At 45.0% G+C, this 17,734-nt stretch overlaps 1 protein-coding gene across 10 annotated transcripts in view; it reads right to left on the reverse strand.

Annotated features, from left to right (window-relative positions):
- The window catches only part of PNPLA4 (patatin like phospholipase domain containing 4), a 108,916-nt gene that overhangs the window by 71,840 nt on the left and 19,342 nt on the right, over positions 1 to 17,734 (reverse strand). For all 10 annotated transcript variants that reach the window (XR_005018280.1, XM_036839206.1, XM_036839209.1 and 7 more), the window contains 2 exons: positions 12,978 to 13,043; positions 693 to 845 (listed from right to left, as the gene is read on the reverse strand). Coding sequence is in view for 9 of the 10 variants with exons in the window: in XM_036839206.1 (XP_036695101.1) it covers positions 693 to 845; positions 12,978 to 13,043 (219 nt within the window). In the remaining variant the exon portion in view is untranslated. The remainder of the gene's footprint in view (positions 1 to 692; positions 846 to 12,977; positions 13,044 to 17,734) is intronic.

Genomic DNA, 17,734 nt, shown 5'->3' on the forward strand with positions numbered 1-17,734 from the left:
GACAGGTAAAGGGACATCATCTCTGTAACCTGAGCTTTCTTATCATAGATACTATTAGCAATTCAAAAAAAAATCAGGAGGAAGAAAATCAAATTTAAAAATTCAGCCCCACCCATACACCACATGAGGGTTTTTCAGCCTGGGCACCACCGACGTTTTGGGCCAGATGCCTCTCTGTGGTGGGCTCTGTCCTGGGCACTGTAGGGTGCTGAGCGGCACCCCTGGGCCCCACCCACTAGATTCTAGCACACATCCCAGACGTGATGGCCAAAACTGGCTCCAGACGCTGCCCGTGTCTCCTGCGCATAATACCACCTCCTGTTGAGAGGACTATTCGACTAGATTAAGGGAATCCACATTTTTATCTAAGTTATTCTGTTAGGTCCTAAGTTTTTCTCTGATGTTTTCACCTACTTAATTCCTGCCATCTTTTAAAACAACTCAATGATCTAATTTAAAGGTGCACTGAAATCCTGCCCAGTATACTGACCTGAAAAATAAGTGAAGAAACGGAAAATGTTTCACAAATAGACTGTTGATAGTAACAGTCATGTCCATATGCATGACACATGTAGATTATTTAAAATATTGATGCAGTTTGTACATAAAACTGAGTCGCCAAAGTTTTGGAAGCATGTGGAAAGTTTTCGGAGATGAGGAGTCTTCACTTATCAGTGAACATCATTACTCACCAGTATGTCCTGCTCGGTGATGGTCACATAGAAATCCAGCTGCCCTTTGCCCTGCGGGGAGATGTCCATTCGCCCGCTAAACGGTGAGATGGTCACTGTCCGGCCTACGGGCAGGAGGGGCAGGCTGTTGGTAAAGCCTCCGTCTACCCACTTCTGTGGAAAGCACACCCCTCATTAGCACCTGTCGACAACATCCCTCCCATGTGAAGAAAATGAGCGTGCATTTCCCCAACAGGACTCTTTCCCTCTAACAATGCATGCCTCGGGAACGCCCTTAACTTACGATTTATGAGGACCCGTCAGATTAGATTTGTTTTGGAAGCAAAGCAAATCTTTGTATGCATATCATTAACCCATATAATAAGAACCCTGAACGGAATCAGGAAGTCTCTCCAATTGTTTAAAAGCTTTAAGTAGATCATTTCACGTAAGAAGTACCTAGGGCTTCCCTTGTGGTGCAGTGGTTAAGAATCCGCCTGCCAATACAGGGGACACGGGTTCAAGCCCTGGTCCAGGTAGATCCCACATGCCGCGGAGCAACTAAGCCCATGAGCCACAGCAGCTGAGCCCGCATGCCGCAACGAGAGAAGCCACCGCAATGAACCTGGGCACCGCAACAAAGAGTAGCCCCCGCTGGCCACAACTAGAGAAAGCCCTCGTGCAACAATGAAAACCCAACACAGCCAAAAATAAAAATAAATAAATTTATTAAAAAAAAAAAAGTACCTAAATTTTTACTGATGACGGTGCTTGCATAAGAAGCCATGTGTAATTAGGCTGGGATTCATTATCTAATCAGAATGCAAACCCAAGTTTACCCTGACACTGAGCAAACCGTCCCCAAAACAGGAGGTTGTGCTGCGTGGCTTGTGGTATCTTAGTTCCCCGACTAGGGATGGAACCTGTGCCCCCCTGCAGTGGAAGCGTCGAGTCTTAACCACTGGACCGCCAGGGAAGTCCCAGGAGGTTCTACTTTTATCCTAAGAACTGGAAATCAGCATTTTCTGTAGCAAACTTAAAAATAAATAGAACCGCCAGAAACCCTTCCATTTCCAAAGCAGTTCCTGAGTATGTAAGGTCTTCAAGCCTTGAAGAATTGCGGAGGAGGGGTGCTGTGTTAAACAGGAACATTACTCAGAAGAGATTCCGTGCTTTCAGACCCAAGCCCGAAGGAAAGGCATGGACAGAGCAGGTCAGAGAAGCTTCTAGAGGCTTGTGCAGAATTGTACACTGGGAAAGGATTGAAGAAACACAAAGATAATACTCCTTACACTGTTTCAAGGCAAAAGAGTCTCCATCTGTCCTTGAGCCCACATGTTAACAGAATCAGCTCTAACAATAAATAAATAAGCAAACATGCAACACTGAAGTTCAAATGCTCCCAGCTGTATCTGAATTGGAAAAATCCCGAAAGGTGATGTGAAAAAAAAAAGGGGGGGGGCACTGGAAATTGTGGAGAATGCCGCACAAAAAAATCTTTTGTGGAGAAAGCAAGAAGGTGGGGCGAGGAGCAAGAAACCAGTTAGAATAAAGCATCCTGGGACTTCCCTGGTGGCGCAGTGGTTAAGAATCCACCTGCCAATGCAGGGGACATGGGTTTGATCCCTAGTCCAGGAAGATGCCACATGCCGCGGAGCAACTAAGCCCATGCGCCGCAAGTACTGAGCTCATGCACCACAACTACTGAGCCCATGTGCCACAACTACTGAAGCCCACGTGCTGCAACTACTGAAGCCTGCGAGCCACAACTACTGAGCCTGCACGCCACAACAAAGAGTAGCCACCACAATGAGAGGCCCGTGCACCACAACGAAGAGTAGCCCCTGCTCCCCAGAACTAGAGAAAGCCCACACCCAGCAACGAAGATCCAACACAGCCAAAAATTTAAAAAATAAAAAAATAAAATAAAGCATCCTTAACTCAGTTAAAACTGTTCATTCCTCTTTTCTAACATGTCTTTTTTTTAAATGTCTTTCCTGTTTTGATTTCTAGAGCTGGTTACTAAATGATCAGTGCATTGTTTACAAAGGCCTCAGCTAGCCACCAACTCCCCCCAGAGGGAATAAAAGTAAGTAAATAAAAGGTGAAAATGTGTTGAAAATTTCTGTTGAGGGAACTGCATTTTGGTGGAGGAGAAAACGTAAATAGATTAGATTAAAATGAACCTGACCTAGATAATTCGCTTATTGTCATTATTTTTAAAGGAACAAAACACATATAATTATGTTTATTATAGAGCACACATATGTTTGTGTATAATATGTGTATGTGGAAATATGCATACATATATACACACACACACGACTATACAAACACAGTCTAAAAAAAGGAGGTTTGTAGTGAGAAGGCCCCAGATATCTGGTTCTCTGCCTTATTGTCCTGGAGCTTTTTTTGTCTTCCCTGATTGCTTTGGGTGTAGATACCAATTTCTGGAATAGGATAACACCCAGAGAGAGAACAGAAAGACACCTTCCAAAATTACCTTTCTTATCCTCAGTAGAATATCTCACCAATGATGTAAAAATTCATATAGGTTTCATCAAGGGAAATTAAAAATATGTACCAAGGGTCATATAACTTAACTGAGAGCTCACCTGATTTATTCAACTTAAGGAAAAGAAGGGCAGTCTGGCTCATTAAATTACAAAGTGTTCTAATCTACCATAGGGCTAATGACTGAGGTTTCAGGGAGCTGAAAATCTTTTTTTTCAAGTTCCGTTCGCTCTTGTTAGCTTATTCTGTTTGGATAAATGACTAGGAAAAACATACAGCTTATCAAATGACTTGATTCAATTTTCAGCGTTACTGACTCCTCTGTCACCGTAACCCCACCAGCTCAGATGTTCTAAATGCAGTGCATCTTACTCCTGGTTCATGCTCTCCTGAGCTGTGTCACTCCCAACAACCACACACACACACTCGGGCACTCAGATTCTAGCAAAACTTCTGGAAACGACGCCAACAGCAGCCAACATTCCTCCGTGCAAATATACTGTGTGTGCTACAGACGGTTTAAAATTCTGCACTTTATATACTCCTGGCCATGATCCTCTGACTGTTCGCAATATATTCCTCCAGGTCAGTCCCCCATTCCCACCTCATGGACAGCACTCCATAAGCTGGGAACTACTGCCATGAGTCCTAGGATTCCAAAATTTTCCTCATGGGTCTTCCCAGGGTGGTTTTGCCCTGTGTTGGTTAGTTTCAGTACCTAGCACCATCATCCTCAAAGGAAGGGAAGGCCCAATATGTTAAAAAAAAAAACAAATTCTCAGGCAAAATGTGTTTCAAAACTCAAACTTGCTTCTGTCCCCACAGTTGCTGTCACTTGTCCTAATACCCTTTATTCCCATCTCTGACCATATTCTAAACGTGCTCCATGGTAAGGTCCACTGCCTAAGCCCAGAGAGTTGTGAGGACACAACTGCTCAGTAGAGAAGAAAATCTCGTGCCCCGTGGTGGGGTAGGGGGTTTAGTGTGACTGTCCTCTGAGGGTGACAGCACTGGAAACCGCAGCTAATGCAATTATTCTAAAGGGTAATGGCACCTGTCACACCCAAGCCCGGCAGGGTATTCATCTGTCAGTATGTGTCAACCTCTGCCTTACACATGACATGTTACGGGTACATGCGAGGCTCACGAAGTCCAGCAACTCTTGTTACATAATTAAAGAGGAAACTTTAAAACCTGAGGTGGTCACTTCAGCTGAAAGGGCTTATTTGTTCATCTAGCAAGTCCTTCCACAACACCCAGTGTGTGCCTGGATGTGCATTCCACACTGCGATATGCTCACGATAGAACCGCGATATGCTCACGATAGAACCGCGATGCAGGGCTGAATTTGCTTTAAGTGCATTTTGCTCAAAAACCAAGTCAACAAAAAATACTTTTGTCAGAAAGACAAATACCATATGATATCACTTACATGTGGAACCTAAAATGTGACACAAATGAACTTATCTACAAAACAGAAACAGACTCACAGACACAGAGAACAGACTTGTGGTTGCCAGGGGGAAGGGGGGTGGGGGAGGAGGAATTGGGAGTTTGGGGATTAGCAGATGCAAACTAGTATATATAGAATGGATAAACAACAAGGTCCTACTGCAGAGCACAGGGAACTCTATTCAGTATCCTGTGATAAAGAGTAATGGAAAGCAATATGAAAAAGAATGTATATATGTGTATAACTGAGTCACTTTGCTGTGCAGCAGAAATTAAACACAACATTGTAAATCAACTATACTTCAATAAAATAAATTTTTAAAGTACTTTTTTTGGAAGACTGAATGAGACATTTATATCTATAATTATTATAAATACCATGGCACAGGGCCTAATGGTTTATTAAACAGCCTCTCATGTATCATTTAATTTGATCTTTCCCATGACCCTATTGGGTAGGAGGGTCATACTAGTAGTATGTTCAGTTTCCTCATTTTACAGAAAAGGAAATTGATGCTGGCAGGGTTACTTGTTCTAGGTCAGGGGTTGGGCAACCACCTGCACCGGGAAATGAAGTTTTATTGGCACCCAGCCATGACATTTCCCACTTCACAGAGCTTTCCCACAAAACAGCAACGTTGAGGAGTTGTGCTGATACAGACAGTATGTCCCACAATGCAGAGAGTGGTTAGTATCTGATACTTTCAGAAAATATTCACATGAAGTAAGTCAGAAAAAGAAAGATAAATACTGTATGATACCGTTTATATGTGGAATCTAAAATCTGACACAAATGAACTTATCTACGAAACATAAACAGACCCCCAGACACAGAGAACAGACTTGTGGTTGCCAAGGAGGAGCGGGGGAGGGAGAGGGATGGGCTGGGAGTTCAGGGTTAGCAGATGCAAACTATTATGTATAGGATGGATGAACAACAAGGCCCTACTGTACAGTACAGGGAACAATATCCAACCTCCTGGGATAAAACAGGATGGAAAAGAATATGAAAAAAGAATGTCTCTGTGTATAACTGAGTCACTTTGCTGTACAGAAAAGATTGGCACAAGACTGTAAATCAACTTTACTTCAATTAAAAAAAAAACAAAAAGAAAAATATTTGCCAGCCCTGCTGGAAAGCACGCTGGCAAAAGGGGTGGAGCTGGTCCATTCACTCCACATTCACTGTTCTTCCTCACACACTGTAAGATACAGTGGAGGCGGGGAAGACCAGAACTGTTACTGCAGGGCTGGGGGGAGGCGGACCAGGGGAAGTGAAGGAGGTTTGAAAAAAAAAAATTTTAGTTACAAACATATATTGTTTGCTGTCATGATATAGAGAACAAACAGTCACGCCTACAGAAGGTTCTTGGGCATGACTCAAAACAGAGTGGGGGGCTTCCCTGGTGGCACAGTGGTTGAGAATCTGCCTGCCAATGCAGGGGACACGGGTTCAAGCCCTGGTCTGGGAGGATCCCGCATGCTGTGGAGTGACTGGGCCCATGAGCCACGGTTGCTGAGCCTGCGCGTCTGGAGCCTGTGCTCCGCAACAAGAGAGGCCGCGACGGTGAGAGGCCCACGCACCGCGACGAAGAGTGGCCCCCGCTTGCCACAACTAGAGAAAGCCCTCGCACAGAGACGAAGACCCAACACAGCCATAAATAAATAAATAAATAAATAATTAAAAAAAAAAAAAAAAACAGTGGGGAGAGGAGGGAAAGGGAGGAGGGGGGGAGAGGGAGGAAGGGGGGAGAGGGAGAGAGGAAGGGGAGGGGGAAGAGGGAGGAAGGGGGAGGGGAGAAGGGGGAAAGGGAGGAAGGGGGAGGGGTGAGAGGGTGGAAGCATGGCGGGGTGAGAGGGAGGAAGGGGGAGAAGGGAGAGGGAGGGAGGAAGGGGAGGGGGGAGAGGGAGGAAGGAGGAGGGGGAGAGGAAGAGAGGAAGGGGAGGGGGAAGAGGGAGAAAGGAGGGAGGGGTGAGGGAGGAAGTGGGGGAGAGAGGAAGGGGGAGGAATGAAGTGGGAGAGGAAGGGGAGAGGGAGGGGTAAGAGGGTGGAAAAGGGGTAACGGAGGAGGGGGAGAGGGAGGAAGGGGGAGGGGGGAGAGGGAGGAAGGGGGAGAAGGGGGAGAGGGAGGAAGGGGGAGTAGGGAGAGGGGAGAGGGAGGAAGGGGGAGGGGTGGAGGGGTGAGAGGGTGGAAGCACAGAGGGGTGAGAGGGAGGAAAGGGGAGGGGTGAGAGGGAGGAAGGGGGAGGGGGAGAGGGACAAAGGGGGAGGGGGAGAGGAGGAAGGGGGAGGGGAGAGGGAGGAAGGGGGAGAAGGGAGAGGGAGGGAGGAAGGGGAGGGGGGAGAGGGAGGAAGGGGAGAGGGGAGAGGGAGGAAGGAGGAGGGGGAGAGGAAGAGAGGAAGGGGAGGGGTGAGGGAGGAAGTGGGGGAGAGAGGAAGAGGGAGGGGAGAGGGAGGAGAGGAGGAGGGGGGAGAGGGAGGAAGGGGGAGGGGAAAGAGGGAGGAAGAGGGAGGAAGGGGGAGGGGGAAGAGGGAGGAAGGGGGAGAAGGGGGAGAAGGGGGAGAGGGAGGAAGGGGGAGGAGGGAGAGGGGAGAGGGAGGAAGGGGAGGGGTGAGGGTGGAAGCGCAGAGGGGTGAGAGGGAGGAAGGGGGAGGGGGGAGAGGGAGGAAGGGGGGGGGGGGGGAGGGGGAGGAGGAAGGGGGAGGGGGGAGAGGGAGGAAGGGGGAGGGGGGAGAGGGAGGAAGGGGGAGGGGGGAGAGGGAGGAAGGGGGAGGGGGGAGAGGGAGGAAGGGGAGGGGGAGAGGGAGGAAGGGGAAGGGGGAGAAGGGGGAGAGGGAGGAAGGGGGAGAAGGGAGAGGGAGGGAGGAAGGGGAGGGGGAAGTGGGGGGGGAGGGAGGAAGGGGGAGGGGAACGGGGAGGGGGAGAGGGAAGAAGGGGGGAGGGGGAGAAGGGAGAGGGAGTGTGTTTGTGTCAAATAGATACCCACCCCCCCAGGACACAGATCAGAATCTACCATTTGGGATGAAGAAACACAGGAGGGGACAAGAGACATAGGAGATTTTTTAATGAAAGGGTGACAGGTTAAAATAACTAAAATTTCAAAAATTAAAAACTGGTTGAGAAAACCTGCAGTACTGACTTGTAGTAAATAATGACTTTTGGTAAATTGCTGACTTAATTTTTGGATTTCTGAAGGTTGCTCAAAAATGATGATTGTAGGGCTTCCCTGGTGGCGCAGTGGTTGAGAATCTGCCTGCCAATGCAGGGGACATGGGTTCGAGCCCTGGTCTGGGAAGATCCCACATGCCGCGGAGCAACTAGGCCCGTGAGCCACAACTACTGAGCCTGCGCGTCTGGAGCCTGTGCTCCGCAACAAGAGAGGCCGCGACAGTGAGAGGTCCGCGCACCGCGATGAAGAGTGGCCCCCACTTGCCACAACTAGAGAAAGCCCTCGCACAGAAACGAAGACCCAACACAGCCAAAAATAAATAAGTAAATTAATTAATTAATTAATTTTAAAAAAAAAACCAAGTTGTTTAAAAAAAGAAAAAAATGGTGATTCTATATACCCAACTTTCAGGAAACTCTAGCAGTTGAAATTCTACAAGTGCTATTTATTAATAGAAGATGTTCCCTGGAAAACTAACCTATTTTTTCAAAAATCAAATAGACTTGCAGAATTTAAAAAGCCGATGAAAAATAAGAGCTTCTATTTCAGCACAGCTGTAAATTGACAACCAGGGTTCCATCAAGCCAAACCTAGCTGGTCGTCCACCCAGCCACCACCGTTTGCTATGACAGTGATTGAGCTACGTGTCCTCGTGACAGGTCTAAATCATGAAGAAATAGAAGCCAAAGGACTGTAGTAATAATTGTATATAAATACATAGTAACAGAGTATTCTACAGTTCTCTTCCCCACAGATATGCCAATAATGAAAAGATTAATAATTCATAACCCATGCAAAAGGCTCAATGACTAGAATACAATGATAAATATTCTCTATACAATACACTGTTAAAATATTACTTGAAATCTAACTCAGAGCAAAAAACAAACCTATAGCTCTTATTGTGATCTGCATGTATCAGTTCCAGAGATTAAAATATCAAAATAACAATAAAATAGTCACTTGCCAACACTAATGCTATGTCTTAAAATGAAACCAAAAAAAAAAAACAAAAAAAAACTGATCAGGGATCTCCCTGGTGGTCCAGTGGGTAAGACTCCGAGCTCCCAATGCAGGGTGCCCGGGTTTGATCCCTGGTCGGGGAACTAGATCCCACATGCCGCAACTAAGAGTTCGCATGCTGCAATTAAAAAGATCCCGCGTGCTGCAACTAAGACCTGGCAAAGCCTAAATAAATAAATAAATAAATATTAAAAAACAAAAACAAAAACTGATCAGTTAAGAGCTCCTCTTGAAAATCCTTATTCTTGTTCCACATTGATGACCAGAACCTGTGAAAACATGGTCTGAAAGTAGGCACATTCCCACAGCTTATTCAATCACTGGAAAGAGGCTATGTACACTGAAGGAAAATCCACTGGTAAAAAATGATAAGATTGAACTTCAATTTATTTCCATTTTTTCATTTATTCAATTGTTAATGAATATCAAGTATAAGTAGGGTGCTAAAAACAGTCTCCTAAGATAAAGCCAGAGAAAGCTACAAAAACTTTTTTAAAAATTAGGAAAACCAGGGACTTCCCTGGTGGTGCAGGGGTTAAGAATCCCCCTGCCAATGCAGGGGACACGGGTTCGAGCCCTGGTCCAGGAAGATCCCACATGCCGCGGAGCAACAAAGCCCGTGCGGCACAACTACTGAGCCAGCGCACCACAACTACTGAAGTCCACGTGCCTAGACCCTGTGCTCCGCAACAAGAGAAGCCACTACAATGAGAAGCCTGCGCACTGCAACGAAGAGTAGCCCCCACTCTCGGCAAGTAGAGAAAGCCCGCCTACGGCAACGAAGACCCAACACAGCCAAAAATAAATAAATAAAATTTAAAAATTAATTAATTAATTTTAAAAATTCAAAAAATAAAAAATTAGGAAAACCAAGCCGTTTTCCAAGATGTTGTACCACTTCAAACAACTGGTAGACAGTTTAGGAAGGAATCATGCTGTTATTTACTGTGGCTTAAGTCAATTTTAAGTCTTACGAAAGTATGAAACTTCTATGTGATTAATAAAAGATTTTTCTCAATAGAAATATCAGGTCCACAAATAAGTATTAGTAAAACCCAGTACGTTCCATAGCTAAGTGACACCAGACGTGGAGATGAGTGGTCAGCGGGTTGAACAGGAGCTGCGTGCAGAAGCAGCTCAGGACACCTGTGGCTCGGCCTCGAACCCAAGTGATGCTGAGCTCTCTCTGCCCCCTGCTGCTGCAACCTCCATCGCTTCAGAAAAACCACCAAGGCCAACCAGCAAATCAAAACCTGACCTCCACAAAAGCATCAAAATCCAGAACAGGAGAAAGCGTGACACAAAGTTTTATGGAACTAGGAAAAGCTCACACCCACAGCAAAACACTGCACTTAAAGCAAAGTTCGCACTTCCCTGAAAATGGAGCGATTCTACAGACTCACCTGGCCTAGAAAGCGTATTCGGCTGAGGGAGGGGAGGGGGCTGACAGAGTGCATAGCAAGCACACAAGGGCACTGGCAGGTCGCCACTGTGTGGTTGTAGACACGAAGCAAGGTCTCCGAGGAGCACACTGCCCATCACTGTGTGCACGGGGGCCCCTCTTCCTGGGCTTCCTTAAACACCCAAGGTAAACCGAACGCTTTCTGGAGACGTTAGGTTCTATTCAACGAGTAATTATGACGTGCCAACTGTGCACAGATGTCAGTCATCAGCAAGGCCGTGTCCCGCCTCCCAAGGTCCCTTTTTTCTCACACCTCCAGGTGCTGCGTTCCCTGTTTAATGGAGGCTGCCCTTTCATGTTCCTGTCTAAGTATTCAATCACACAGCAGGAAATTCAACTGAGAACATCTCACCCTTTAACTATTCCTAGGCTTCCGGTCATACACCTGGAGCCGTGGGGATGGGGCGGGACAGAAATAAAATAAGGGAGATGTTTTTTTAAAGGAATGACCAAGGCAAAGTAAAGCAAGAGGCACAGCACAGATGCAAACATTAGAGATCATCCTGGGAAAGTTGCCCCCTTACTAAGCTTGGTGACCTCAGTGAAGTGAATGAATGTTTCTACAACTCAATTTCCTCATCTGTAAAATATGGAGGTAATAATCCCCACAGCACATGGGAGTGAACTCTAATGCATCCAATAGAAAGCAATAAAAACAGGAAGTTTTACTTTTCCTCGTAAAAGTAATACAGAAGGTGGACTGGTACGGTCCCCCTCCTCAAGTCACTCAGGGCCCAGGTCTTTGCATCTCATTATTTGTCTCTATGTAGGGTGTGCTCTGTGACCTCATGATCCACAACAGCTGCCAGAGCTCTGGTCATCACATCTAAGTTCCAGGCAGCAGGAAAGAAAGAAAGGTACACAACCTCCCTTCCTGTAAGTCCCACAGTAATTCGGCCTACCTCTCACTGCCAGCACATAAGGGGATGGCCACACCTAGCTGCAAGGGAAGCTGGAGAATGTGGCCTTTTAGCTACACAGTAACAGGCCGAGAAAAAAATTGGGTTTCTGTTACTAAGGAAGAAGAGGACAGTATATGCTGGAAGAAACTAGGAGCCATTACCACCCGCACCTCCTTCATAATACAGTTATTACTATTTAAACACGGGAAATGTTCAGCATAGTCTTAGAATATACTAGGCTGCTGGGACTCAGCTCTGTTCTAGCCTTGATTCCATCCCTCCTTCCCCCCCCATCTCCTTTCCATCACTTCCTTACTATACCTACATCCCACGTTCTCAGTCACCACCTCTTAATTTATCCATCACAACGGCAATTCTGTTGATTCTTGGATTCTGAATCCCCTTTTCATGATCATATACAATCTCATGAAACAGCTGAGCATTTTGCATATTTTTTTCTACCATTTAGCCATTTCTGTCATGATTATATATTATCAAGCAATAGCGTGAAGTAAAATCATTACATTTCAGATCATAAAATTAAAGTTCATAACCATAATGTAAAGTTGATTTTGATAGCATCTGTATTCGAAATTTATATGTAAAAATAAATGTTGATTTTTTTACGGCTCTAAGAGAAAATGCTACTTAACTTACTTTAAAATCATTATGTAAAGGGGGATACCTCTCAAATTTTCAAATGACAGCAAAGATCATACTCCTTGGTAACTGAGTATCTGCTAGCTCTGAGAGGCAGTTTCCAAAATAGGAAAATAAAACCCAAAACAACAACAACAAAAAAACACCTGGGTTTCCATGGGTTTATGTTTATTTTATGCTGCTTTTAAAAATTCAATGTATATTATGTTTCTATTTGGTCACAAAGAGGGTTTTAGCCTACAGCATGTAAGCCCATCGCTGCAAATAACATACTGTATGCATATAGGTAATAAACAGAGTCCAAGTTGGACCTGATGGCCCACTCTTAGGCTTTCCATCTACATGGCCTCATGCAGTTACTCAGCCTCATCCCCCTCATCTGCCCGTTTGAGACAACTGTCCCAGGGCAGACTGCTTTGGGCCAAGAATCCTATGAGAAGCACAGAAAAGGGCGGGAATGACCAGGAAAACTCAGAGAAAGAAAATCACAAGGCCTGACAAGGTCAGAACACAGACAGATCCCCAATCACATTAGCTAAGAGATTTGCAAAAGTCAATTCCTTGGTTGTAAGATCATGCATTCACTGAGCACAGGCCCTTTGCTGGGCCTTCAAAGTGAAAGAATGAATGACAGCTATTAAACACTTTTCCTGTACACATTTATGAATGAATACGTACATAGCATGTATATATAAAACAAATGGCATTAATCATCCATGAATATGTGCCTGACCTTGAGTAGGTGTTAAAGAGACAGTGTATTTGATGACAAAGTACGTGTCTCTGGTATGGGTTAAATACTGTATTTGGTTCTGAGATGCATATCTCCGGTTTATGTATTACATAGCTACTGTGTTTCATCACACAACTTTTAACTCTGGTGTGTGTTGAACAGATACTGTGTCTGGTTACCGGTGTGTGTGTAGGTGTGCAGGCGATAGGGCACCACAGCACCTGCACTTGATTTTTTTTTGTTTTTTCTGCTAAACAGAAACAAAACTATGGGGAAACAAGGCATACAAATGGAGTTGGAGCCACCAGAATAATAATACAATTGGATCTTTCAAAGGAAACGTATGAACACGGGATTTACTGATCATTTGTCAGTCGTAAGCATCTTACCCGCCCTTTGTATTCCACGGGCTTTAGTCCTGCGTAAACGGGCACGAAGCTGCTGGCTAACAGGACCTAGACGGATAAAGAAACAGCTTGTGAAAGGACGCATTAACATTCCTACGATATAGTTCATGTCACCTACTATGAAATTAAAATTGTTTACACGTACAAAAATTTACTATAAAAATGAAATAAGTTCCATGTATTTCAAGTGCACAGTGGGACACACTTAAATAGAAGATAACATGTATTGATATCGGAAAAGACCTCAAAGAGATATGCACAATTCATTGTTCTCCAACTCCATCCACTTCACCCGAGGAATACTGGCACTTTAATTGTAGACAGCCAAGTCATTACAAAATTAAAGTCCAGGTAAGTCTGAATTCCTGGGTGTGTACAGGTTGCAAGTAAGTTATTTACGATGTTCTATCCTACACTGTAAGAATTATTTGAAAGTTTCACTCTATCTTCCAGAGAAACAAACCCCTCTGGTTATTACAGCTCAGGGGATGTTTTCATTTATGTCACCAGAATGTAGCACATTTCATGGGCTAGTTACATGGCCTGGATATGTAGTGAGACACTGGCAGGGAGGGGCACCAATTATACTTTATCTTCCATTTAAAAAGTCGAAAAAGATTGCCATTTAAAATATTACCATTTCTTCCTACAGAAGAAGCTGAGCTCTGGGAGCTTTTCTGACATGTACAAGTTTTATTCTGCAATGCAGTTTTCAAATCACTAGTGTTCTATTTGGAAAGATACAGTATTAGATATGTAATACTTAAGCCCCAATCCTTCAATTGATAATTGAAGACTCCATGGCTGTTTGTTGTCAAAGAGTCCACGAGATTTTTTTTCCAAGTAGATATTATTCAGAACTGGATTACAGTCCCCAAAATGATTTGTACATCATCCACTTAGAATTCTTTAGAAATCAGAGGGCATTTACCCCAAAGAAAGAACGCGATAAGTATGATTTTTGGGGTCCGCTCTCAAAACCCAGCAATCCCACTACTGGGCATATACCCAGAGAAAACCATAATTCAAAAAGACACATGCACCCCAGTGTTCATTGCGGCACTATTTACAAGAGCTAGGACATAGAAGCAACCTAAATGTCCATCAACGGAGGAATGAATAAAGACGTGGTACATATGTACAATGGAATATTACTCAGCCATAAAAAAGGAATGAAATTGGGTCATTTGTAGAGACGTGGATGGACCTAGAGACTGTCATACGGAGTGAAGTAAGTCAGAAAGAGAAAAACAAATACCATATGCTAACACATATATGTGGTATCTAGAAAAATGGTATAGGTGATCTTATCTGCAAAACAGAAACAGAGACACAGACATAGAGAACAAACCTATGGATACCAAGGGGGGAAAGGGGGGGATGGGATGAATTGGGAGATTGGGATTGACATATATACACTATTGATACTATGTATAAAATGGATAACTAATGAGAACCTACTGTATAGCTCAGGGAACTCTACTCAATGCTCTGTGGTGACCTAAATGGGAAGGAAATCCAAAAAAGAGGGGATATATATATATGTATCTGACCCACTTTGCTGTACACCCTGAAACTATCACAACATTGTAAAGCAACTATACTCCAATAAAAATTTTTAAAAATAGCTGATTTAAATCTGAAGTGCAAGTAAATGAGAGACCCAGTCACCAGCATAACGTGATTTTCTACGGGGACACTCCTCTGTGGGCGGCGACCTGACACAACTGCATTGCGACACCGCTTGGACTTGGCACAGACTTTCTTATGCGATGGCTCTCGTGACGGAAGATCCCGCAGAGGGGAAAGGGTCTGCATCTCCTTCACAGCATGATGCTCCTGATACCTGCAGGTGCGCCCCTTCTCCACAGTAGGAGTGAAGACCCTCCGCGGTGGGGAAACAGCACCCTCCCGTGCTGCTGTGTACGTGAGCGCCAGGGCATCGGTCCTGGGTGCAAGCGCGCCTCAGCCACGGGCCCCTGACAGCTGGCCTGAGAAGCATGCCGGGCTTCAGACTGGAAGTAGAAGCAAACTCGACGGTGTCAAAGCACAACAAGGGACTCCAGCAGGAGACAGGAGGGATCATGCCAGGTGATACTGCACATCTCTGCTGTGCCAGGCTGATGCTGGGTGCCAGAATCAGCTATACACAACCTCTGGGCCCCGTGTGGAGTGAAAATGCAGGTATTCAGAACTGTAAGGTGTCGAGAGCAAGCATGAAACCACGGTATGATGACACCCTTGCACAAGATTTCTCAGCCTTCTAAGAAGGGGTCAATGCAAATGAGCCCCCCACTTAGGCATTCATTTCAAAATCTCAGCTTTCGGTGTGGGGCGTGACAGAGTGGCCCCCGTGACGTTACCCACACCCTCTCCACAGAGACGCCAAGCAGGGGTGAGCGTCTCCTCCGGTGATGTGCGGAAGATCACATCCATCCGCGGGCCGACAGGATAGAAACCAAGCCTCTTCAGGCCCACCTCGTCAGCCCCTGGTAGCCCCGACCTGGGCAGCTGAGCATTTTTTCAGAGCAAGGCTGTTCACAGTTACGGTCACTGCCTTCACCCTAACTAATCTGGCCCTATCATCAGTTGGCTACTCCTTTAAAAAATAATTACAGACCCTAGGTACGTTCTGCAAGCACAATGCAGCTACTTAATGAAGTTATTCGGCAAACGTGCAACACTGCACCATAGCGATAACTGAAACAATTTGTGGATAGCACACATATTGGGAAATTAACAGTATTAGACGCCTTTTAAACGGCCAAACACACTCTATAACTGTAATGACTTACTTCACTATAACAAGCAGACATGAGGCCTGCAAAAAAAAAAAAAGAAAAAAGAAAAAAAATCACTACCCTTAGAAAGAGAATTATGTGGGTTTTTTACCTCCCGTGTGTCAAGTTATAATGTGAAGTTCACAAGTTAATGCTTAGAACTCTTTTTGAGCTGTTTAGATGAAAAATGCTATCCAATTACTTTGATACAGATAGTAACAGTAAGAATCCTCTGAACTGATACGAAAAGTGCAGTGAACTGGAAAATACCTGTCATTCCCCCCAAACTCAGTGTATTTGTTCTGTCACAGTTTATGCGGGCTAGTGGTTTGTATATCAAACTATGGTTAGTGGGAAAGTTAGCTTTTGATAGTTAGGAACTAAGCGGCTTGTCTTATTCGATGTCAGCTTTCTGCCATTTTACTGTAAGCAAACAGGATTTTCTAAGGCGGGAGACAGTTCGTGAAATATGTACTATTATGCCTAAACATGCTCTTTTACTGTCTTACCTCACTGGTGTTCCAGCGAAATTTTTCTCACCAACAAATATGGATACATCTAGGGCAGTGGTTCTCAAGTTGGGGGGGGGGGTGGTTTGAGCCCCCTGGGGACATTTAGACATGTCTGCAGACTGTTTCGGTTGAGGACACCAACACAGAAGGCAGGGACCTAGTTAGTGTTCTTGCCCTGTCACTTAGCCCAGCACTTTAAGAATTACATGTATGTTAAACCATTGATTTGGTTTCTGTTTCCTTCTCACCAAATACACAAGGATAAAAATAAAAGTCAGCGACTTCCTGTAGCAACTGTATAAAGCATTGCCAAGTGTGTATTCAATACACGTTCAGACTAGCTCTTTTCATTTTACATTTTATAGAAAAGGGGTGTTTAGAAAATTATGTGGCCTGGCTTCCTTAGAGAATAAATTCTCAACCAGTTTCATTTATGCCTAAAGTTGACTGTGGAGTTTAATGAGAATCTGGCTGTGTATTCAGAACCTGCTGGTGTAGTTGAAATTCAAAGGCAGATTCAAATTTATCTTACCCAGTCTTCAAGATAATGACCAATCTTAAATTCAGTCCTTATTTCACCTTCACAGGGCTAAATGTGAGAAGGTCTTGCTGTAAGAGCATGTTCGCTGTGTGCAAGGAAATTCAGGACATCCTGGCAATGGAGACAGGGTTCTTCTTCCCAAGAGGGACACCATTCTGCAGGAACGCCTTCCTGGGTGTATGTGTGTCAAAGAGCATTCGTGGATGTCAGAAGACCATCTCAGAGCACATACACGGGGAGTCAGTTTTAAACACAAATTCGATGATTTGTACCAATTCAGACAAGTGCCAGAACACTATTCCTCCGTGGCACAGTTAATTTCAAAGTCATTCCTGCTGAGCTGTGGAGGTGACGTACAACTTTCTTTTAAATAAAGGGTTTACTTCCCTAAGTATGCGTTGCGGGAGGCTAATATTGAAATATGTTTGGATTTCCTGATTGCATGTTTCCTTCCGAAGAAGGATAGCCCAGAATAAAATCTGGAGCTTAAAATGAGTGAGTTCAGGTGCAAGATGTACACATTGGGACATTCAGGGCACAATATGTAAACGGGCCCACAAATCAAGGAGTTGCTAAGGACCCATGACAAGTATTTGCCTCTATGCCTGGGCCTCCTGGCCGACACTCCCCAGGGCTGGAATCAGTGCTCTACAGTATGGGGTTACGGGGCAATGTGGGGCTTAGCCCCACCCCCATGGCTCTGCAGGGCACTGCCCTAGTGGGATGTCTCTGCAGTGCCCTGTGCTGGCGGGGGTCCTGGCACTCGGGGGCCTCTGGTGGAAGGGAGCCGCACTGATGATCTCTGAATGGCCTTTGTCCATGGTCTTCGACTACATATAGGTCCTGGCTTCTGTCTAGACGGCCAACTCATCGAACCTCCTTATCACAAGGTTATCTGGCCAGATG

The sequence above is a fragment of the Balaenoptera musculus genome, chromosome X, assembly GCF_009873245.2.
Source record: "Balaenoptera musculus isolate JJ_BM4_2016_0621 chromosome X, mBalMus1.pri.v3, whole genome shotgun sequence".
Taxonomy (NCBI): Eukaryota; Metazoa; Chordata; class Mammalia; order Artiodactyla; family Balaenopteridae; genus Balaenoptera; species Balaenoptera musculus.